The sequence below is a fragment of the Artemia franciscana genome, chromosome 11, assembly GCF_032884065.1.
Source record: "Artemia franciscana chromosome 11, ASM3288406v1, whole genome shotgun sequence".
Taxonomy (NCBI): Eukaryota; Metazoa; Arthropoda; class Branchiopoda; order Anostraca; family Artemiidae; genus Artemia; species Artemia franciscana.
This window is the reverse complement of record NC_088873.1, coordinates 32,440,437-32,464,760: the sequence shown is the minus strand read 5'-3', so window position 1 is coordinate 32,464,760 and position 24,324 is coordinate 32,440,437. Positions and strand designations below refer to the sequence as shown.

Genomic DNA, 24,324 nt, shown 5'->3' with positions numbered 1-24,324 from the left:
ATGATTGACAATAGAATTCATAATCGTTGATGTAAACTTTTAAGTGAGCAAAAACTTGAGTTATTCATCAGTTATTTAGGATAACAGGGAATTATGGGCTAAACTCAATTTCAATTCTGCAAAGGACCCGGGATATATAGAAGGAAACTAGTTAGGAGCAAACAAACTCGTACAACGAAACGAACTACGTTTCGTTGTACGAACAAACGAACTGTAAAAAGAAAATGCAATGTAATACAGAATAACATACAAAATGTAATACATTTATGTATCGGTTATATATAAAAAAAGCCTTAAATAAGGTACAAAAACACGGGAAAGGTGACAAGGATACAAAAATTCAGATACGTTTCCGTAAAAAAGATTTTTGGCGTCGACTATGGGTGTGTTCATAATTCAATTATCATTAACGGTCATAATTATTTGTTATTATCTTCAGCTTAACATGGCAGATAACAAAAAGATTTAGTCCCTAAAATGCTTACAATGCATACAGACTAGCATTGTAATCCGTTTTGCACTTACAATAGTATAAATTGCTTATGATTCTGTTATCCATTGAAATGCAACGAAAATAATTACACATAATTAATTATAATTAATGACAATTGAGTTCTGGAACATATCTTATAAGGGCTACCTTAGTGTTTCTTTTTACCACCTTTCTCTTCTCCCTCCAAACCCTCCACCACTAAAACCACCGCCACCGAAACCACCAAAATCATCCCTTCGTCCACCTCTGCCACGACCACGTCTTGGTCGATCACCAAATTCCCGGCCCCTTTCTTCATTGCGTCGAGCTTGAGCAGCACTAAACCGTGATGACATGTCGACTAGCTCATCTGGCACCTCCTAAAAGAAAGACAAATAAGAGACATCCCCAACCAACTGTAGGATTATAAAAATATAAAGCGCAAAGCTGTGGCATCTCGAGTCGGGATGATAACTCATCCTTGCAGGTCGATTTTAATTAAAAATGTTCAAAAAATTATTTACATGCACATTATCATTAACAGAACAACTTTTTCCTTACAATAGACAATCCTTTCATTCCAATGCGTCATATGGAGCCAAAAAATAATCTTACTAAATTATTCATAATCATTCAGTGACGATTACGAAATCCACTTAGCGAAATTATTTACAAAATTAAATAAAAATGATATTTTACCAATCATTGATGCAATAAAAATCAATTTACAATAGGAAACGATGTTAAACGAACAAAAGAGAAACTACCTTTTGAAATAAGAGAAATAAGATAATTGTATTTCCATAAAAAATTGGGGAAAAATCCACCCTCTAATTTTGTGAATTGGCACCCCTGAACTCAAGAAAGATTTTTGGCTCATTCTTTGCTGTAAATCAGCAGCGGCACAAACAGAAAGGATTGCAATGTGAAATTCCGCTTTCGAAAGCGGTCTATCATTTTTAACACAAACTTAGCCAATTCAGTTTGATTGTCTCAGTTTACACACCATTCGTGAAGTGATGAAACACAAGACCCTTTTGATGTTAGTTTTTTTTTTTTTTATTTTGTTCTTACGAAGAACAATTTGATCATGAGTTAAATTTTACATTGGTTTCTTTGTTTCAGTTTTTTCTTCTATATCGTAAGAACGGCTATTGTTCGTATTGCCGAAATATTGGCTTAAGTTTTATTTCAATCACTATCTTTAGAACAATTTCCCATTTTTCATGATTTCTTGTTTGTGTTCATTAGAGAAACAGTGCAGTCTTTGCCGTTGCTTACCGTAAAAGAACAATTCCGGATGTTTTTTGGTTTTCATCCAGTAGATAAGACGTATTACAGTTCGCATTTTGAAGTCAGATAATAGCCACGTTATTGCAAGTGGTTTTTCGAATGTTTTTTTTAAGGCATTGAAACCATTTAATCCTGAACTAAAATTTAGCAAATTCATGGCCATATTAATTGGATGAACTATTGGCAATCGTTGTTCGAAACTTTGGAGCTGCTTAACAATATACATGATCAAACAATAGAATATGTGACCACAATAAGTAGTTAAGAAGATGTAAAAGCCCCAGGTCGCTATTCCAGAGGTCGAAGGTTCGAGTCCCATTGTGATAACTTTTTCAAGATAACAAGTTTACATTATTTTCATGAAGACTAGATGCCTAGCTAGATTCTGTCCACATCATAGGGCAAGGTCAGAACAAGGTCAGAAATAAGACCATTTGTCAAGAACAAGGGAAACATATCGCTTTCTGTGACCGTTCAATCCCTATATTTTGTTACAGAGAGTAACATAAAAAAATAAGAAAAAAGACATGCAACTTCTATCCTTCAGCTCTTTAATTGAAAAAAAAAACATCTTTCGTATTACACAATTAGTGACGTGAATTCAAGAAAATTTAGGGGGATGGGGCAAATGTATTTTTGGGGCAAATTTAACATTTTTTTCAATGAAGATATCAAAAAAGGGATTTCTAAAACATAGGGGGAGGGGGAAGAAGATCTAGGGGGAGGGATACAGGCCTCCCAGCTTTCAATCTGAATAAAATTCATTTTTTGTTTAATTTGGCGTCATTTCTCAGGGACTTCAAGCTTTTTTTTATTGATTATTTTCAAAACAATGTTACAAGGAAAATATTTGTCAGTAGACAGTTTCTTTGAAATTTCGTTTCTAGTTTCATTTAGAATCCGTTTATTAAATCTCGGCTGTTCTGGTTCGTGGTTCGCTGTTTACTAGGCTCCAGCAATTGCTAAAACCATGACAAATATACGCAGATATCACTTATTTCTCAAGAAATGAGCTAAGGTACTAAAAAAAAATCTAAACGTTACTCTGCACAAGTTATATATTCTTGCACAAGATTCCGTTCTATGTGTACTGACATGATACTTTTAATGTTGTGTTTGGTCGCAGAAGAATCCTGTCCAAAACCTTGAAGAAAAATTGAAAACTGCTCAAATCTAGGAAAGTTCACACTACGTCATCATTGCCCAAATTTTGCAGCATAAACTCCTAACAATCTAATATTCAGAATCATGTCATAATTTTGGAAAAATTACAAAACGGGTTGTAAGTTTGATTTTTCCTCTAAACAACTTTTGTTTTCTTGGTAAAAAAAAAACCTTTGGATGCGACTGAAATCCTATCATACTTTAGGGGAAATCATATGAAATTTCCAATACTTGGTGTTACCCCATTGCTTCTAAGTATAAACTTGAAAAATAGGCTTTCAATATTAAAGGTTAATTAATACACAGAATCAAGGACACCCACTAACAAGTTCAAGAGATGTGAAAGGAGGGACTCGCTTACACAGTTTATCCCGGGAGCGGGGGCCAAAATTGAGTTTGTGTTTACCAAAAGAAAAAAAGCATGCCTTTTCGAATGTTAAAACTTTTCACTGCCATCTTTTCTGGTCCTCTCTGATTGTATGTGCGTACGGGGGGGGGGGTTGAATTCCCCCTTAATTTCTTTGCCTATCCTCCCAAAATTTTTTGTCTTCCTTCCTAAATTTTGAAAACACATTTTTTTTTCATCGACAAATGCCTTTTATTTGCATTTTCATTGAAAATTGAAAGACTGAAAGATTTGCAGCCCCCTAGTCATTAAAAATACACCCCCCAAGAAAATCGTGAATTGACACTAATGGCTACTTGCATTATTTAATTTACTTCAATATTGACATACTAGTGTTTGCTTAAAATTATTGAAGTGAATAAACATTTTCCACTGTTTTAAAGAAAAGAAAAGAAAGAAGGCTACTGCAGGCTCTACAAAAACATTCTTTTCACTTCGAAAAGTCTAGTACAAAAGCAGTCGATGAAATATTTAACTTCTTACGTTTTGAGCTAGAGACTGAGTTATTCAGTTTTAATGAAACATACATCATCAGAAACTGGGAACCTTGTTTTTGTCGATTAAATGGAGCAGAATTTTCCTAATGAAGTTCAGGAAAGGGCAGTCCCTAAAAAAGTTCTAGTTCTATGTATGCTAGAAAAACACTAAAAACCTACTCAAAGAGACTATCATGTGAGCAATTGGTCCCTTTGGAAGGTCCCTGTGGTGTCACTAGCTTTACTTGACGAACTCACCTACAAAAGTGACGTAAAATTTAACTGTCTTTTTAAGCAAAATCGTCATTTTTCAACAGCTTTCGATGATAGCTTGTTCCCAGGCAGGGTTGCCACCCAGTTAAAAAATCAATAGATTTTAGTGATTTTTGGTTGACTTATTGACTTCCTTCAATAATCTAGTGATTTATTTGCTGATCTAGATCTTTTTTTCTTGAGTAAAAATAAAAAATCACGATAAATAGTGATAAATTATTAGGGGAGACAGACCTGTTCCCTGGGAGAATTCACTTTCTTTCAAGTACGGAAGATATCTACGCAGCGTCGTATATTGAACAACGACAGGCTTACGGGGTATCAACAGTCTTAAGCAAAGGATAAGCATAGATGACATGAAATCTATTACTGTCTTGACGCGTTTCGTGCAGCTGATGATACCCATATACACGTGAATTAAATCACATATAAATTATACAATCTTAAAAATAATTCCTAAATGCTCTAAACAATTCCAACAGAATTGTCCCAAGTACCTTATAATATAAATTCTAAGTTAATTTGGAAAATAATTTCGAAATGCCTTTCGGTGTGCTTTTTGACCCCAAATTTTGTAGAGAGTTTGCAGACACTCTGCACATCAAGATGCTCCCAAAGCGGCTTATTACCTGACCAGCTTCTTCAAGAATTTTAATAAGTGCAGCTGCTTTACTCCAGTCTTGCCGAGTAACTAAAGAGATTGCAACGCCAGATCTTCCAGCTCGTCCAGTTCTTCCAACGCGATGCACGTATTCTTCCATATTATTTGGGAAGTCCAGATTAAAAATGTGCCTGAAAATACAAGAAAATCTGATTCACATTTGAAAAATGATACCTTTTTTCAAAGAAAATACCCCCCAGAAAAGGTATTTTTCATTATTTTTTTTTACTTTTTGCGGAGGGGATAAGAGGAAGAATCATTTGCTCCCGTAACCCACTAGCTTCTACTTAAAGCCACTGCCTTTTGCAAGTATGCAATATCCAGCCCTTTATGAGAATTCTTCGCCTTTTGCCTCCATTTGCACAGGCATCGGATGAGATAAGATATTTATCTAAAAACATCGCTATCAGAAACCCGTAAGGGCCAAATTCGTATTTCGGGGTTAAAAAACAAAACAGGACTAAAACATCAAAAAAGGTTTAAGAACAATAAATACTTAAGATTGGCTAAAATTATGAAAATTAAACTGAAACTCATTCATTGCCAATTATCTAAAACCGTCATCTTATCAAATTCGTCATATATATATATATATATATATATATATATATATATATATATATATATATATATATATATATATATATATATATATATATATATATATATATATATATATATATATATATATATATATATATATATATATATATATAAATATATATATATATATATATATATATATATAATATATATATATATATAATTAATATAATATATATATATATGAAAGGGGAAAGTACCCTGTATTAACCACTGTATAAGAAAGGTGACAACAGTGAGTGTCGTAATTATCGAGGCATTAGTCTGGTCTCTGTAGGTAGCAAATTACTGAGTAATATGATACTTTTTAGACTGAGAGATGCTGTAGACAAAGTTTTAAGGGAAGAACAATGCGGTTTTAGAAAAGGTAGAGGATGTGTCGACCCCAAGTTTTCACTCTTAGGTCAATAATTGACAAGTCCCTTCGTTGTCAAACACCTTTGGTCCTCAGTTTTGTCAACTATGAGCAACCTTTCGATTCTGTTGATAGAAGAGCGTTAACAAAGGTCTTATCGTTATATGGTATACCAGAAAAATACATTAAAGTGATTTGTGCTATGTACGAGAATAATACTGCTGCGGTTAAGGTAGGAAATGAGGTTAGCAACTGGTTTTGTATTACATGAGGAGTTAAGCAGGGTTGTGTTCTATCCCCCTTTATATGGATCATTTTGATGGACTTCGTCTTAAGGAGCACAGGAAAGGCAATTGGAGACCACGGAATCAAATGGGGAGGAAAAATGCTCCTGGACTTATATTATACTGATGATTTAAGCATATTAGATGAAAGTGTGAGCAAAATGAATGAAGTTTTAGAGGTTTTGCGAGTTCAGGGTGCTAAAATAGGCTTGAAAATTAATGTTAAGAAGACTAAGTCACTAAGGCTAGGAATAAGTGAAGATGAACAGGTGACATTAGGTAACGAAAAGATTGATCAGGTTGGGATCTTCAGTTACCTTGGTAGTATTATTAGTAAAGATGGTGGGAGCAGTGAAGATGTTAAAAGTAGAATAGCTAATGCTCAGGGTGTTTTTTCACAGTTAAAAAAAGTTTGGAAGAATAGAAAGATAAGTCTGCAAACCAAGATTAGAATATTGGAAGCTACAGTGATGACAGTGGTCAAATATGGTTCTGAAGCATGGGCGCTCCGAAAAGCAGATGAAAATTTGCTAGATGTTTTCCATAGAAATTGCCTACGGATTGTTCTGGGTACCCGGCTGACTGACCGTATTTCAAACAGTAGGCTGTACGAAAAATGTGGTTCAATCCCGCTTTCTAGGGCTATAATGAAAGAAAGGTTGAGATGGCTAGGCCACGTTCTATGGATGAAGGATGACAGATTACCGAAGATTGTCCTTTTTGGCCAACCGTCTGGGGCTACACAGAAAGCAGGTCGTCCTTGTCTGGGTTGGGAGGATGTCATAAATAAAGATTTAAAGGAAATGGGAACTTCCTGGGAGGGTGTAAAGAGGGAGGCTTTAAATAGATTAGGTTGGAGGAGGAGCGTGCGTAGCTGTGTTGGCCTCAGGCGGCTTGGTACTGCAGTGAGTTATTAGTACTAGTAGTAGTAGTATATATATATATATATATATATATATATATATATATATATATATATATATATATATATATATATATATATATATATATATATATATGGCTTGATCTAAATAATCTAGGCAATCTAGGTACCTAATACTTTGAGAAAATACTCTTAAACTGACTTTTATGAGGTAGAACAATTGCTTGTTATAGTTTCTTTTGGTTAGTTTGAAATTTCACTAAACTGTCACAACCAAGTGGTCGCAGTTTTGTTTTAAAATGTTCACCAGTACGGATTAGTCAAAACAAGGACGAGGTCAATGGAAAAGAGTGAGCTGTTCCCTCCAGGGTAAATCCCCCCTTCCATACAAAATCCTCAAAGACACATGTGAAGCAAAGTTCTAAAGTGGAAATAAAAGTGACCCTACCGTCCGTTTAATATTCGAATTTTTACTGTTTTTGATACATAGCTTAAAAAAAAAAAAGTGCAACCCCTGGTCAAGGGCCTCATCAAACCATAAAATGAAACTCTAAAATCATCATTTATTCTATTTTATATGAATTGAACAAATAAACAGGTGGTACTTACGTTATGTCTTTAATATCAATTCCACGTGAAGCAACATCAGTAGCGATTAATATGCGCACTGTACCATCTTTCAGTTGCTCTAAAGCCTAAAAAAAATAAATAAAAAATTGATGTATTCAGACGGAAAGCTGTACCCGAAAAGAGGGACATCAGCATTTGACCACCCATCTCATAATTTCAAATTGGCCTCAGTTCTATAATATAGTCCTGGCTTAGACACCAGACCTTGACGATTTAAGCTACCCCCTCCCCCTAAGAAAACGTGGACAATTATGATTCTACGTGAAAATATCAGCGTATTTTATCTAATTTTTGATGTTATTGGGGAGCTGGAGGAGGAACTCTAGTCAACATTTATACAAATTACAAACCAATTGTTGAAGCAGACAATAAAACTTTAGGAACTTATTTTTTCGTAGAGTTTCACTTTTAACCCTAACTTAATATCGAGTAAACTTTTAACGGTTTTCGAAGCCAAGAGTCCAGTTGGGAGCTAGAACTGAAACCTTTGGACGATGAAGTTTAACTTTATTAAGTAGATTCAGATCACATCTACTATTTAAGTGAGTTAATCAGAGTTCAATTCGCAAAAAAAAACAATCAACAAAATAAAGTTTAACTTTATTAAGTAGATTTAGATCACGTCTACTATTTAAGTGAGTTAATCAGAGTTCAATTCGCAAATAAAACAATGAACTAAATGAAGTTTAACTTTATTAAGTAGATTTAGATCACGTCTACTATTTAAGTGAGTTAATCAGAGTTCAATTCGCAAATAAAACAGTCAACTAAATGAAGTTTAACTTTATTAAGTAGATTCAGATCAAATCTACTATTTAAGTGAGTTAATCAGAGTTCAATTCGCAAAAAAAAAACAATCAACAAAATGAAGTTTAGCTTTATTAAGTAGATTTAGATCACGTCTACTATTTAAGTGAGTTAATCAGAGTTCAATTCGCAAAAAAAAACAACAATCAACTAAATGAAGTTTAACTTTATTAAGTAGATTCAGATCACATCTACTATTTAAGTGAGTTAATCGGAGTTCAATTCGCAAAAAAAGAATCAACTAAATGAAGCTTAACATTATTAAGTAGATTCAGACCACGTCTACTATTTAACTGAGTTCACCAGGGTTCAATTCACAAAAAAGCAATCAGCTAAATGAAGTTTAACTTTATTAAGTAGATTCAGATCACGTCAGCTATTTAGGTGAGTTAATCGGAGTTCAATTCGCAAAAAAAAAACAACAATCAACTAATGAAGTTAACTTTATTAAGTAGATTCAGATCACATCTACTATTTAAGTGAGTTAATCGGAGTTCAATTCGCAAAAAAGAATCAACTAAATGAAGCTTAACATTATTAAGTAGATTCAGACCACGTCAACTATTTAACTGAGTTCACCAGAGTTCAATTCACAAAAAAGCAATCAGCTAAATGAAGTTTAACTTTATTAAGTAGATTCAGATCACGTCAGCTATTTAGGTGAGTTAATCGGAGTTCAATTCGCAAAAAAAAAACTATCAACTAAATAAAGTTACTTTATTATGCAGATTCAGATCCCCGTCTACTATATAAGTGAGTTAATCAGAGTTCAATTCGCGAAAAAAAGTCAACTAAATATAAATAGTCATTACCTAGAAGTTCAAATTGCCTGTGCATAGTGGCTCGATTAATCAATTAATTTACATGGGTTCTAAATTAAAAAAAAAAAAAAAAAAAAAAAAAAAAAAAAAAAAAAAAAAAAAAAAAAAAAAAAAAAAAAAAAAAAAAAAAAAAAAAAAAAAAAAAAAAAAAAAAAAAAAAAAAAAAAAAAAAGTCGCCAAGACTGGGAATAACTGAAAGAGGTGATGTTGGATAATGATAAGACCGATCAAGCCGAGAGCTTCACTTACCACGGGAGTATTATTAGCAACAACGGTAGGCGCAGCAAAGGCGTTAAAAGTAGAATAGCTAAGGCCCAGGGTGTTTTCCCACAGTTTAAAAAAAAAGCTCAGAAGAATAAGAAGACAAGTCTGCGAACCAAGATTAGATTATTGAAAGCTACAGTTATGGCAGTGGTCAAGTATTATTCTAAAACGTGGACTCTCCGAAAAACAGAGGATGATTTATTAGATGTTTGCCTGAGGAATTGTCCAAGAACTTTTTTGGATAGCTGTCTGACTGACCGCACTTCAAACAGTAGGCAGAGTAAAAAATGTGGTTCAATCCACTTTCGAGGGCTATAATAAGAGAAAGGTTGAGATTGCTAGGGTGCGTTCTGCTGATGAAGGATGACAGATTACCAAAAATTTTCCATGTCAGCCAACCAGCTAGGGCCAAACGAAAAACAAGTCGTCTCAGAATGAAGTGGGAGGAGGTCATAAGAAAAGATTTAAGGGAGGTTATTTTTGATAGAATGTAAAGAGGGAGGAATTGAATAGACTGGGATGGAGGAGGAGCGTGTGTCGCTGTGTTGGTCTCAAATGGCTTGGCACTGCAGTGAGTTGTTAGCAACAGTAGTGGTAGCAGCAGCAACGCATAAACATAAAATAAAAAACCAAAAGAAACAGAGAAATAAAAAAAAAACTAAACTATGATATTCACAAGGAACCCACTTTCGCCCTGCATCTCGATGAAGAAGAAACTTTTTGACCTGTCATTTAAAAGAGGAAAATAATTTAGAGTCCTGCTCCCTCCTAATACTACTCGGGAGGCTATTCTAGAGGAATTCACTCACGTATCAAAACCCATGGGCTGACCACAGTGGGTTTTTTTCTCATGTACTAGCTATTCCATACTCCTAGCATGATTGGAATGATAATCAGAATTAGTAGAAACAAACATTTGTTTGTTTGAAACAGTAGAAATTTGATATGAACAAGCGAACTACAATAAAAATTGGTACTTCAAAGTCCTTAAAAAATTTGTACCTGTTTTTTGTAAAATTTGTTTTTGTTTCCAAGCCGTTTAAAAACATTGAAATTTTCACCCTTTTCTGCTCCTTAATTTTGAGGGGAAACGTTTCCTCAATTTTTTTCTTGTCCATTAGGACCAACTTGGCCTAAGGACTTAAAGATGTAAGTTTCAAGTAGGGCGAAAAGAAAACATTTTTTGACCTTGCTTACCGTTTTTACCATGGGCTGTTTTATTTATCCCAAATTGATATTCGAACTAGCCGACAGTCTACCCTAGGAACAGGTTTGGATTCATGATTTCATGGAAAAAAGAAAGGGTGAAGAGTATCTAATAGAAAGAGTATGTGTTTGGAATTTTTCCCGGAAAGTGTTGTAAGATATATTGGAAGGCCCTCTTTTATTTTCATCATTTTGATTGTTCTATGATTGGTTCAAAGTAATTAAAAAATAGGGATGGTATTGTTATATTTTTGAATAAGAGATCTGAGAGAGCAATAGGAAGGGAAAGAGAAGTAACTTTTAGAGAAAGTGAAAAAACAAAGAAAATAGAAATCATTTTCTCCGTTTAAGCTAATTGACAAATACGGGCCAAAATTCATTTCAGTTGCGCAGCCTTCTCTCATAAAGAAACAGCCACCTGCTAAGTAATATATTGAAAAAAACGACATGGCCATATCTCCTAGACTACTGGGGCTAGGTCAAGTCAAGTGGCATTTTCAAACTCTGCACTAAACTTTACAAAAAACAATTTATAAATAAACCAATTCACACTCTTGTCGGAAAGAGGCGCGAATCTGCCTCTGAAATAAAGCAGATTTTGACCCCAGTCTGTATAAGAAAAAACAACACCAAAAATTGGGATCTAGATTCAAAACGATTTCTAGACAGCCTGTATGAAAAGTTTACTACTCAAATTAATTAAATGGCAAATCTAAAAGCTCCTAATCAGCATTTATATTTGAATAGTTAAAATGTGGTATCTTAATGCAAAGCGCAAGTTTTCAGCCACAGGAAGATTCATAGCTACAGAAAGGAGGTTTCCGACAAAACAAGTTATAGAACTTGAAAGAAAATCAACTTGATTTTCTGAGTCGTTCAAAATGTTCTGTGTTTTATTCCAATTAATAATCGCCAGCCTTTGCTCAAGTAAACTATTCACATCCTGGTTAGTCCGTCACCTAGCATAGTGACGGAGTAGCTTACCTCTTACCAATTGGTAAGCTTTGGGAGTAGCTTATCAATTGACATAGTAGCTTACCTCTTCTCTATCTGACTGCTCCCTATTCCCATGAATGCACTGACACTCAATTCCTTTGATGCCCAGATCAGAAGCAATATCATCAGCTCGAATTTTCTTCGCAACAAAAACTATGCATTTGTCATCAGTGCCCATACTTCCCAAGAAGTCCCATAACTAAAAGACATAGACCATTACTGATGAACACGAGTTCTACACGCAATCCTTAACGAACAGGTAATTTTCAACATAGTTTTATGAATTTAAATAGCTTTACATAGTTAATCTAATTGTTAAAGCACAAAATAGGTGTCACGTTGGTATACACGAGACATAAGAATCAAAGCGTACCATTCCCCCTTCAAGCAACAAGTTTTTAGCTACTTAAGTTTAAAGCTTCGAAATTTTCCGGCAAATGATAGCAAATAATATGTTTTGAACAAAGGTAAAAAAAACGAGGCATTATCGGTTCAAAACTGTCAAAGGGCTATTTATATAGATTCAAGGGGTTTCGGAGGTCATAATGCCACTAGGTGGAGTAATAATACCTAATTATAATATATATATACATAAAGAATACATAAATCTTCTATTATATCATTATATACACACACAAAAAAAGTTTGTATGCAGTCTGTTGACATCTGCGATTTGGAATCGAGGTTTGCTTTGTCAAATCTGTGATTAGACAAGGGCAATTACTACATTTAGCTATTAAATTAATAAATTATCACTCAAATATTAGCTACCACAATATTTTCAAGCAATTACATTTCGATTACGATTATTTGCAATTAAATTTCAATTATGTTATAGTTGAAAAAGATCAAAATGATCCAAAAGGGTAAGAAGCCATTTTTTAAACTTCGATCTTAAAATTTCTAAGTTTAAACTTAAAAAATACAATATCCTAAAAGTTGGTATATATCTTGTCCATTGCAGAGATAAAATCTTCTCTACGATACCCAAAACCCCCTCAATATTAGTTGCTGAGTCACCTCTGCTCGTCTAAAAGACGAGCAGAGTGAGACGAGCAGACTCTCGTCTGATCGTCTCACTCTTCTTTTTCTAAAAGAACCAAAGCTTGCATTTTTCCTTTTTAGTTCTCCATTACTTAGTGTTTAAAGTCTGTTACTGGGTGCTTTTGCATTAGCACTGAATAAAACAGTATAACATCGGTGGATCATTTCCTTTGAAGGATTACCATTATGGATGTTTGCCTGATTTATGGTAATTTCCGAGCCTGTAATTTATTCCATACAAAATTTTCTTTCAATTTCCCCAATTTCTTTGGGAAGCTAAGCTTAGAGAGTGACCAACTCATATTCATTCTTTCAGATGGGATACATTTAAGTTAAGCACCAAGAACGGATATCGAGAAGGCAACTCCTCCCGTGCTATCGCAGACAGATTGTGATTTTACAATGAAAAACTATATTCCTTTTCTTATTTGCACAAAGGAAGGGTAAGAAGGGGACGGGGGAGACACGTCGCAAAGAGACTATTAAAAAAACACCCAGCAATCTTCTGAAAAATCGGACAGTTACGACCTGAAAATTCACTTTTTTGCCATTTCAGAACGACTTCTTTGGAATTTTGTCGGAAATGCTCTCTTAAAGGATATTATTGTCAAAGTACTGTTCATAAGAAGTAGAGATGAGGCTCCTTCAAACATTTTTTTTTTATTCTAGCGCCCATTTTCAATTCCATTAAAAGAGTATTCCTAAATAGCTGCCGTTATCCCATTTTCCGTGACACAGACACATTTTTGGGATTCAATTAGGCGAAAAAGCCAGATAGACGTAGAGTTTGATGTATCAAAACACTTTTTAGAAATTTTCTACAGGTACATTCCTATAAATTGTACAAATAGTTCTTAAACGAAAATAGTGTATCCTACAATGTACTAATGATAAACAGATTGAAAACACGCAGAAAACAGAAGCTTCAGTTAAATTCAAATAACGACGCTTACCCCAAAAGCGACAGAGGATTTCATCACCTCAATGCCTCGCTCTTTAATTAGTTCTTTAAAGAAAATAGTGCATTCTACAATATACTAATGACAAACAGATTGAAAAAAGGCAGAAAACGAAAATTTCAGCTAAACGCAAAGAGGGACGCTTACTCTAAAAGCGACAGCGCATTTCATCGCCTCAATGCCTCGCTCTTTAAACTTAAGCTTAACTTTCATTTCACCGAAATCTTATTAGGATGGACAAAAATTTAGCTCATTGACAACTGCAAGTCTTTTTCGACCTTTCAAAACTTTTGGACTAAAATTCTACCCTTTTGAGTATACATGAGAGCAAAATTTACCCAAATAAGTACATTCCTACTTGATACGATCAATTTAAAAAAAAAATCTTGTTTGGAAATGCATTCATTGAAAGGCAAATTAAATTTAGTGTAAGAAATTAGATATGGACAAGCGTCATATTTAGGAACAGTTTCTTTTTGTAATTAATATAATACCACCACAACTTTAGTGTCAAGAGTCATTCACCGCTCCTTACTTTCAGTCGGGGAGTTATCTTTTAATTTTGTTTATTGTCACAAAGGACCAGCTTTTATTCGCCTTTTGAAGATTCCGCAATAAGACTGATGTGAATCCAAGACAGAACTGTAAGCTCGTCGTGCAATGAAGGCAACCAAAAGACGAATTGCAGCCATTGGCCAGACTCTGAAAAAGTTTTGGCGAAATAAAATATTTGCAAAAATTAGTGAGATCTTTTGGTTTTTCGCTATTTCTTGTATCACGAATAAAACAGCTAATTTTTTCTTGACCTTATTTGCTGAATAAAAATTTCCTTTTAAGGCATTGACAATATCTTCATGACACAAAAATTAATTCTGTAATAATTCTGGAAACTTATCGATCCAGAAGTTTCCAAAAAACAGCCTTTTTCAGCTGTAATTCATTTTCCCTTGGTTAATCGACACAGAGCCGGTCTTTGGGGGTAGTAAGTGGGAAAACCGCCCCGATTCCCAACCCTACCGAGGCCCGCACATTATTACCGCTCCCACTGGAGGCTACATTATGACTGCGACGTCAGGCCCCGCGCAGCGGTGGTTCCACCAGGCCCCGCACACTAGTAAGACCGGCTCTGAATTGACAAATCCATTGCAAAGAATGAGACGATTAAAATCCTCTACAAACCCTTGCACAACATACTTACTGCACTGCAAAAAGTTTATTTCAAATAAATACCGCCCCTGTCTTATGTCTAATTAGATACTTTTTCGACTATGAAAATTAATTATAAACTAGGTTGTAAAACAAGAGCGGATGCAAATAAATTTGCAACAATATCTTCATGAAACAAAAATGAATTCTGTAATAATTCTGGAAACTTATCGATTCAGAAGTTTCGAAAAAACGGCCTTTTACAGCTGTAATTCATTTTCCCTTAGTTAATCGACACAGAGGCGGCCTTTGGGGGTGGCAAGTGGAGAAACCGCCCTGGGTCCCACGCCTATCGAGACCTTACACACTATTACCGCTCCCACTGAAGATAAATTATTATTCCTCCCGCTACATTATGACCGTGACGTTAGGCCCCGCGCAGAGGCGCACACCAGTAAGACCGGCTCTGAAGTGACAAATCCATTGCAAAGAATGAGACGATTAAAATCCTCCATAAACCCTTGCACAACATACTTACTGCACTGTAAAAAGTTTATTCCAAATAAATACCGCCCGTGTCTCATGTGTAATTAGATACTTTTTCGACTATGAAAATTAATTATAAACTAGGTTGTAAAACAAGGCCGGATGCAAATAAATTGCAATTTGTTTGGTTGAGTAATAATGGTTTGATAATAAATTAACCAATATAAGTTGGCAATTCTCAGACACGCTTCTAAGCTCAACTTTGTCGAATGCGTTTAGGACATTCGGTAGCTTACTGGAGTAAAAACCAAAATACATTTCTTTTCGACTCCGCATTTACAAAATGTAACTGTTAGTAGCAAGGGTTTTTCCACCTTGAATACCCAGTGCCATTATGCAATATACTATCTCCTTATAGAAATAAGTTTCTTCTATTTGGAAACACCTGGTATATTATGTAGTACACGGATTTTCCCCACCTGGAAACAACATTTCCTTTATGTAATTAAATAAAAAAAAGTTTTTTTCGACTGAAAGTAAGAGCGACATTAAAACTTAAAACGAACAGAAATTACTCCGTATATGAAAATGGTTGTTCCTCCCTCAACGCCCCGCTCTTTACGCTAAAGTTTAACTCTTTCTCAAAACTCTGCTTTTTAAAATATGAAAAAAAATATATCAAAAGTAATTCCTTTTTTTAGAGTTTCGGTTCCTATTGAGCCGGGTCGCTCCTTACAAAAGTTCGTTATCACGAACTGTTTGACAGTTCCACTCTCCTTTTGCATAAAAGTCAAAAAGAAGGATAAAGATAAGAGCTAAAAAGAAAAATGAAATCCATGTGAGATGGTTAGGGTACAACAGGAGCGTGCGCAGATCTATCATGCTTGCTGCTGGGATTATTCCTCATTGGTGTTTGAAGATAGAATTACAGCCGAAAAGAAATTATAAATTACATAAATTGCACTAACTCATTAATCTTTTGGACGAAAAATTTTCTTCTCAGGAGTAATCCGATTCTTACGGTCCCAAAAATGAACTATATTAAACAAAAAACTGAGCATGCTTTTAAACTACAAACAGTTCGGGTTACGAATATCATATTTATAGCACAATAAACCCATTTGAAGTCCTTGATATGCTTTTACTCTCCATCAATTTACTCTAATACACACATATGGAACATGATACCATAGCACCCATTTCTGAGCCGTTAATGATCCCAACGCAGTTATTCTCGATAAATTTTCTATGAAATGATTGAGCAGAACCCTTGACTATGTGTTGGAAATAATTTTCTCCTTCTGTAGTTTGCCACCATATACAGACCCGAAATACCTTCGGTGACTCTGCCACAACACACTTATTTTTCGACATAGACTATCAAAAACGGCGCATTAGGAGTTATTAAAGCTAGGTTAGAGACAAGGTTGGCAATTTAAAGTTAAAGAAGGAAGGGATAACACAGGATCATCTTATGTTTGAAATGATGTTTCTAAATCTACAAGTCCACAATTATCTTTACAGATGATATTAAGGATTTATTTGAAGACTACACAATTCGGAAATAAGGGGGAGGATGTTAAAAGATCAACATTTTAAGGCTGAATAATGGGATCAAGGCGAGGCTAGGTCAGGAAAATGACTTCAAGTTGTATTTACCGGCCAAGTGTCAGGGTTCGGACAGGTCGGTTCGTTTCAAATTATAGGCTCTGTCCTATTTTTATAGGATTTCCCGGGCCCAATTATAGGCCAAATATAGGATTCGTAAGTCTTCGGGATCAGATCTGTGGTAGATGGTGTGGGATGCCTGGTCACATAAATTACCAAGTTTCATCGTGATCCCTCCAATCTAAGCGTTTTCCATGATTTTAGGTCCCCCCAAAATTCCCCTCAATTTCACCAGATCCGGTCGGGATTTAAAATAAGAGCTTTGAGACACGATATCCTTCTAAATATCAAATTTCATTGAGATCCGATCACCCTTTCGTAAGTTAAGAATACCTCATTTTTTCTAATTTTTCAGAATCAACCCCCCCCCCCCCCCAAACTACCCCAAAGAGAGCGGATCCGTTCTGGTTATGTCAATCATGTATCTAGGACTTGTGCTTATTTTTCCCAGCAAGTTTCAGCCCAATCCCTCCAATCTAAGCGTTTTCCATGATTTTAGGTCACCCCAAACTCCCCCCCCCCCAATGTCACCAGATCCGGTCATGATTTAAAACAAGAGCTTTGAGACACGATGTCCTTCTAAATATCAAATTTCATTGAGATCCGATCACCCGTTCGTAAGTTAAAAATACCTCATTTTTTCTAATTTTTCAGAATCACCCCCCCCCCCCTCCCAACTACCCCAAAGAGAGCGGATCTGTTCTGGTTCTGTCAATCATGTATCTAGGAGTTGTGTTTATTTTTCCCACCAAGTTTCAGCCCAATCCCTCCACTCTAAGTGTTTTCCAAGATTTTAGCTTTCCCCCTCCAAACTCCCCCAATGTCACCAGATCCGGTCGGGATTTAAAATAAGAGCTCTGAACACGATATCCTTCCAAGCATCAAATTTTATTAAGATTTGATCAACTGTTCGTAAGTTAAAAATACTTGATCTTTCTATTTTTTCTGAATTAACGGGCCCCCCACTCTCCCCCCCCCCCCCCCCCAGATGGTCAAATCGGGAAAACGAATATTTCTAATTTAATCTGGTGCAGTTCCTGATACGCCTGCAAAATTTCATCGTCCCAGCTTACCTGGAAGTGCCTAAAGTAGCAAAACCAGGACCGACAGACAGACAGACCGACAGAAGTTGCGATTGCTATATGTCACTTGGTCAATACCAAGTACCATAAAAACAGTATGCTACAATGAGATTAACCGAACAGACGGACCAAAGGATGATGAGGCGATAAACGATAAAAAGCTGATTCCGACAATCTTCCATGCAGGAGGGCCAACTTTGCACTTATATCAGGGACATCAAACTTACGAATTATCTTAACATTGCTATACCAAGGGGGGGGGGGGGAGATAAAGTAAAAATTTACAATATCTGAAATAAAAAGTCCGAATCTGATTAACACCATTTTTCTTTAGAAGGGGATAAAGACCAGATAGATAAAGGACAGATTGATCACAGAATGTAGCATATAGCCTACCCAGTGCATGTCTATTATACTTCCCTCGATTAGCAACTATCTTAGAATAGTCCATTTGAATAACTGGGCCGTATTCACATCAGCCAGCCAGCGTTCAGCCAGGAAACAAAGAAGTCACAAGAACATCCAGTCTCATTAAACAGAGACTGCTAGCCTATATACTGATCTTCGCTCATTTCGGACAGGCCCAACATGACAATTAAATAAAAAAAAACTAATTTTTTTAGCTGAAAGTAAGGAGCGACATTAAAACTTAAAACGAACAGAAATTACTCCGTATATGAAATGAGTTTTCCCCTCCGTAATCCCTCGCTCTTTGCGCTAAAGCTTTTAATTGTTTTAAAAAGTAGAATTGTGGCAAAGAGTCAAACTTTTTACACTAAATCGTAGGTTTTGTCCCAATTCTTTAAGAATGACCCCTGAATCAGAAAGGCCGTAGAATAAATAGATGAAATTACTAAAAATACTTTAGCATAAAGAGCAAGGTATTTATCTCCTCCTAAATACCTCATTCTTTATGCTAAAGTATTTTGAGAACCCCTCATATGCGTAATAATCTCTGTTCGTTTTAAATTTCAATGCTACTTCTTCCTTTCATTTGAAGAAACGTTTTCATGTTTATTTTTCATTGTTTTCTTATAGTAATACTAGAGAATCCTGCTCCCTTGTCATTGAATGTTTCTTCCCTCATGACAGATTCCTCCAAGGAAAGATCCTCCAACATAGCCCCCTCTCCTCAGCCCCACCCCCAAATAAAATAAAATCCCCCTGAAAACGTCTGTACACTTCCCAATAACCATTACTATATGTAAACACTGGTCAAAGTTTGTAACTTGCAGCCCCTCCCCCAGGGATTGTGGGGGAGTAAGTCATCCCCAAAGACATATTTATTATGGTTTTTGACTATGCTGAACAAAATAGCTATCTCAAAATTTTGATCCGTTGACTTTGGGAAAAAAATGAGCGTGGGAGGGGGCCTAGATGCCCTCCAATATTTTTGGTCACTTAAAAAGGGCACTAGAACTTTTCATTTCCGTTAGAATGAGCCCTCTTGCGACATTCTAGGACCACTTGGTCGATACGATGACCCCTGAAAAAAAAAAAAAAAAAAAAAATAAACACGCACTCATGATTTGTCTTCTGGCAAAAAATACAAAATTCCACATTTTTGTAGATAGGAGCTTGAAACTTCTCAGGCTCGTAACTTTTGATGGGTAAGACTAAACTTGATGAAACTTATATATTTAAAATCAGCATTAAAATGCGATTCTTTTGATGTAGCTATTGATACCAAAATTCAAGTTTAGAGTTAGAGTTTTGGTTACTATTGAGCCGGGTCGCTCCTTACTACAGTTCGTTACCACGAACTGTTTGAAAAACAAAACATAGGCTACTAAGTCAACACAACAGCATAGCCCAGGCAGAAGCAGCTTACTAAGCCCAACACAAAGCATTTGTTAAGTTCAAAAAGCTCAACAGTTGTAATTAATTATCAATCTACACCAAAAGACAGAAAATTGCAAATCATGAGCAATGTTCTTAGTGGTCTTCAGCCGAAAATATAGGAATAATAAGATTTTAGCCAAAATATAGGCATTTTATAGGAGAGCATCAAAATATAGGAATTTATAGGCGAGTCCGAACACTGAAGTGTCCCACCGATTTAACGTAACTAAGGGCAATAGCTTCCCATTATGTTTAGGGTCGAAAACGTAGGAGAGAGGGAAAAGTCTCGATGCCACGTTTTCTCTCCCCCCCCCCCCCCCCAAATACCTCTTGCGACTCTAAAGTGCATTTCAACAATCAGCTTTCCAAGAGGGGTCGCTGAGCTCCTCTTAAGGAGTAAACCCATTCCCAACCAAAATATCATACATTTTTAGTGTAAAGATTCAAATAATAAACATTCATAAAAACAGAACTGTTTTAAAAAAAACTGTTTTAAATTAAAATAATTATTACCATGCTTATTTTCTCTTCTTCCTCAACAATTTCAATAATCTGAGTAACCGAATGAACAGCAGCCAGATCAAAACTTCCAACGACAACATGTAATGGGTCTTTCATATATATTTCAGCCAACTGTCTTACACCAGGTGGCCATGTGGCAGAGGTCATTACTGTTTGTCGATCCGGCCTGATATCCAAAAGGATCTTACGAATCTGCGGCTCGAATCCCATATCCAACATTCTATCGGCTTCATCTAATACAAGGTACGATACACCAGAAACGTCGACAATACCTAAAAAATTCCAATTTCATGAAAGCAAAAATCCAAAAAAGTGAGAATTTTCTTTTTTCTTCTGATAATAATACAGCACGCATAGTCAGAGGCAGAGCGAACTTCAAATAGTCAAGTGCAGTTTTGTTGACAATATGTTGACTAAGATAAACCAAATGAATATCATTTGGAGCTTCTTTGTGCACTGAAATTACTGTGTCATTACTGGGTGCCATTGTAGCACCTAGGTGCTAATCACTGTGCCATTACTGGGTGCCATCAATTACTTGCTTATGGTATGCTATTAATGTTGGCAGTTAAATAATTACCAACAGTACTGGTCAAGGCCGTATCCAGGGGCGGGGGTTAGGGGGCTTGAACCCCCCCCCTCCGAAATGTTTTTCCGACTCGTAAAAACGTAACAAAATGAATGAAAAAAATTATGCATTTTTTTTTGTAATACTGTTGTAGGATAATTATATAAAAATTCCCTTTAAATTACAAAGTGAGCAACTCCTATATTGGCTCTGTGAAAATTGTTTCTTAAGCAGTCAGTCGTTACTGTGTTACTATCATATAACTCATCAACTGATTACACAACACATTTAATTAAAAGTTTTGCACATTTCGGTTGCACAATATAAAGTATTCAGTCTCGTCTTTTGTTTCTTCTGCATTTTAATTGTTAAGTTTATATCGCAAGAATTTTGTTTAGCATTTCTTTTTAATTCGCCATTTTCTAAAAAAAATTCATCAGCTAATTTTAAATGATTATGTAAATTTTATAGGTGGGTCGCTAAAATCCCAATTTCAGACCCATTAAGTCTGGGCAACCTAAGTCTCGCTAGTATTGAAACAAAAAATGCAAAAATCATCATGGCTTTGGCGTTTTTTTTTTCTTTTTTTAGTGGAATAACAAGGTAAAATTACTGTATTTAGTGGAACTGGCAAAACAAGTTCAGTAATAAGTCCCAAGGCCGCATCAAGGGGAGGGGTACGGGGATCGAACCTCCAGCCTTACCCTCTCCCCTCCCCCAATTGTTTTCCGACTCAAAAAAGCAACAAAATGTATTTCAACCAATATTTGGTGTTTTTCAATTTTCTTTTGTACCCCCCCCCCCCCCACCATAAAAAAAGAAAATAAAAATAATACAATTTTTAGAGCTAATGATCTTGAATTCCTTACTAAATAAATGTTTAACGGTATTACATTCTCTTGCAAATTAATATACAACCACAACAAAAGTTGAGCTGATGAAATTTTGCTATTCGCATAAAAATCACTTACCTGCACTAATGAGATCATTGAGTCGACCAGGAGTAGCAATGACAATTTCTACGCCTTTTCTAATGCTAGCACTTTGTTCTCTTCTATTTCCACCGCCATAAACACATATGCTATAAAATAAATGTTAATTATCGCTAATATTAACCTTAGTATGTTTGTGTTTTTCCATTATAGGAAAAACCTCTACAGGAAATATGTATTTTGCAATTTAATTACAGTTCTAACTAGTTAAATTACTATTAACATATACTAATTATTACCGTTATTACCATTATTTATTAAAAACCCGTCTTCAAAAAAAAAAAAAGACGGAACACTGCAAAAAGGAAAAAGAGTAAAAAAGAGCACAACAGTTATAGTGGGATCTGGTATAAGAAGACTAATGATGATGTTTGAACTGCATGTCCAAATTGGATATCTCAGTAGGGATTCTGCAAAACGGAAGAAAGTGGAGCGGATTTTTAATTTATCAGCATTTGTAAGAATCCTTCAAAAGGATACAATATAGAGGATGTGGAAGTGGGGGAGGGCAACAGTGGTGTACAGCCTTGCCAGATAAGGGCGATTGAAACGAAGCTTACCAGAGACTATGGAAGCATGTGAAGCTGACATGCGACGTTTGATACCCTCAGTTAGGAGATGACGAGTGTGAGAAATTGTATCTCTAATGGGAATATCAAGATATACGATTTGGTCAGACGGAAGGATCTTTGAATTGCCAAATATAATTTACACAGGAAGAGGACCTTTCCAGTAAAAAAAGCACTACGTCGGAACTTTTCAGAAATTTCGTCCAAAGGTCAGCAGATGTTAAAAATATCATCAGCCATAAGTGACTAAGAAAATATTGAGGCCAGAAAGAACACAAAACATCTCAAACTGGTCCTGAGCTTCGAGGTCATAGTTATAGAAATAACGAGGTAAAGCAACGGCACCTTGCCTGGTCCCTCTCTTAACTGGTACAGTTATACCCAGTGGCGTTGCCAATTCATCTTGTTTAAGAGATATTTCAAGTCAGACTAGTAGCTTAGCATATGTATCCCTTTGATAGTTGATAAAAGTTGATTTTAAAAGCACATCAAAAGCCCTTAAAAGCACAAGGGGGTGGATTAGGGTAAAAGGCGCGGTGAATATCGTGACTTGCCAAGGCAAGTGAACTACCTGTACAAGAAGCACCAACCAGAGAATTAAGAATAGCTGCAAGGGCGTCTGCACATTCAATGCCATGTCGAAAGCCAAATCAATGTGGAGGTGTGTAGCATTTTTCTTCAAGCTCTTTTACGAACAGTAGATCATAAAGCTTGCGTAAACTGGTTGATATAATCATAGGTCTGAAAGATGCATTGATGGGAGGTTTTCGTTTTTTTTTAATAGAAGAATTATCTCCCCCACAGAATGTTGACAGAACCATCATTTTTTATATGCACAGCGTGAATTCCATCCATACCCCGTGGCAGCTTCGGCTCAAGGCGCAGAATAGCCTCAGCCATAGACTTTACAGATACTGTATAATCAGAGTCAGAAAATGTATGCAAAAATTGGCCAAGCTCTTCAGCATATTTGTGTTCAAGTGAGGGGTAACATCGCCAGTGGAAAGGAGGGATCCTTGAGCAGAGAAAGGAAATGAGGGTTATCTTTGATTTTTTGCTTGCGGTGGTTGTGAAGTTCCTTGGCAAATTCTTCTTTGTTGCGATGCAGATGGAATTAACAGGACCGGATCGTGGTTAGTCACATTCTATCAATAGATGTAGCCAAAACTTTGTTGAATCATGTGATTGGGAGAGACTTTGATTTTCATGCCATTTAGGAACAGTTCTGCATATTGTAAAGCTTGACAATAAATGTCAAGAAGAATACGTTTTTCCTCAGTGAGCAGTGGTGAGTGCTTGATTAACAGGACAAACGGTAGCTTAATCTTAGAAACGATTGTAGAAAAACTATCTCAATCCAGTTCAGTGTTGATTAATACCCAATTACGTATATACAATGGATTGGTGTTTTTGGGTGACTAGTATGTATCTGAGAAGTTTTATTTGGTGTGAAAGAAAATGATGCAGGCACGTGATCAGATATTAAATAACCAGAACTTTTTGTTGAAAGACATCTAAGGATAGAGAAATAGCTGCATAGTCTATGTTGAATATGGACGAGGAATTGTGAATGTATGTGAAATCTTGGTCTTTATCAGCAATGTAAAAATGATAATAAAAAATTTCACCAACCAGAGAAAAGCGGGCAGATGGAACAGTTCTGCAACAATTAGACATACTAAATTACTAGAAATAATGCTTGAAATGTTTCTACACAACTTTTCAGAGGCAGGAGCGAAAAGGCGCTCAGACGTATTGTTGTGGTAATCAGTCAGCAAGAAAACATTATAGATAAATACATTATCAACTTTAATAGCAAGATAGCAATCACTAGAATCAACAAACATCGAAC

At 35.7% G+C, this 24,324-nt stretch overlaps 1 protein-coding gene across 1 annotated transcript in view; it reads right to left on the bottom strand.

The window, feature by feature from the left end:
- Positions 1–214: 214 nt before the first annotated feature.
- Positions 215–24,324, bottom strand: part of LOC136033100 (probable ATP-dependent RNA helicase DDX43) — a 90,605-nt gene continuing 66,495 nt past the window's right edge. Inside the window, exons 9-14 of the mRNA XM_065713709.1 lie at positions 21,883–21,992; positions 20,335–20,615; positions 11,638–11,793; positions 7,480–7,565; positions 4,714–4,876; positions 215–852 (exon numbers count right to left, since the gene is read on the bottom strand). Coding sequence (XP_065569781.1) covers positions 655–852; positions 4,714–4,876; positions 7,480–7,565; positions 11,638–11,793; positions 20,335–20,615; positions 21,883–21,992 — 994 coding nt within the window. The 3' untranslated portion in view covers positions 215–654. The remainder of the gene's footprint in view (positions 853–4,713; positions 4,877–7,479; positions 7,566–11,637; positions 11,794–20,334; positions 20,616–21,882; positions 21,993–24,324) is intronic.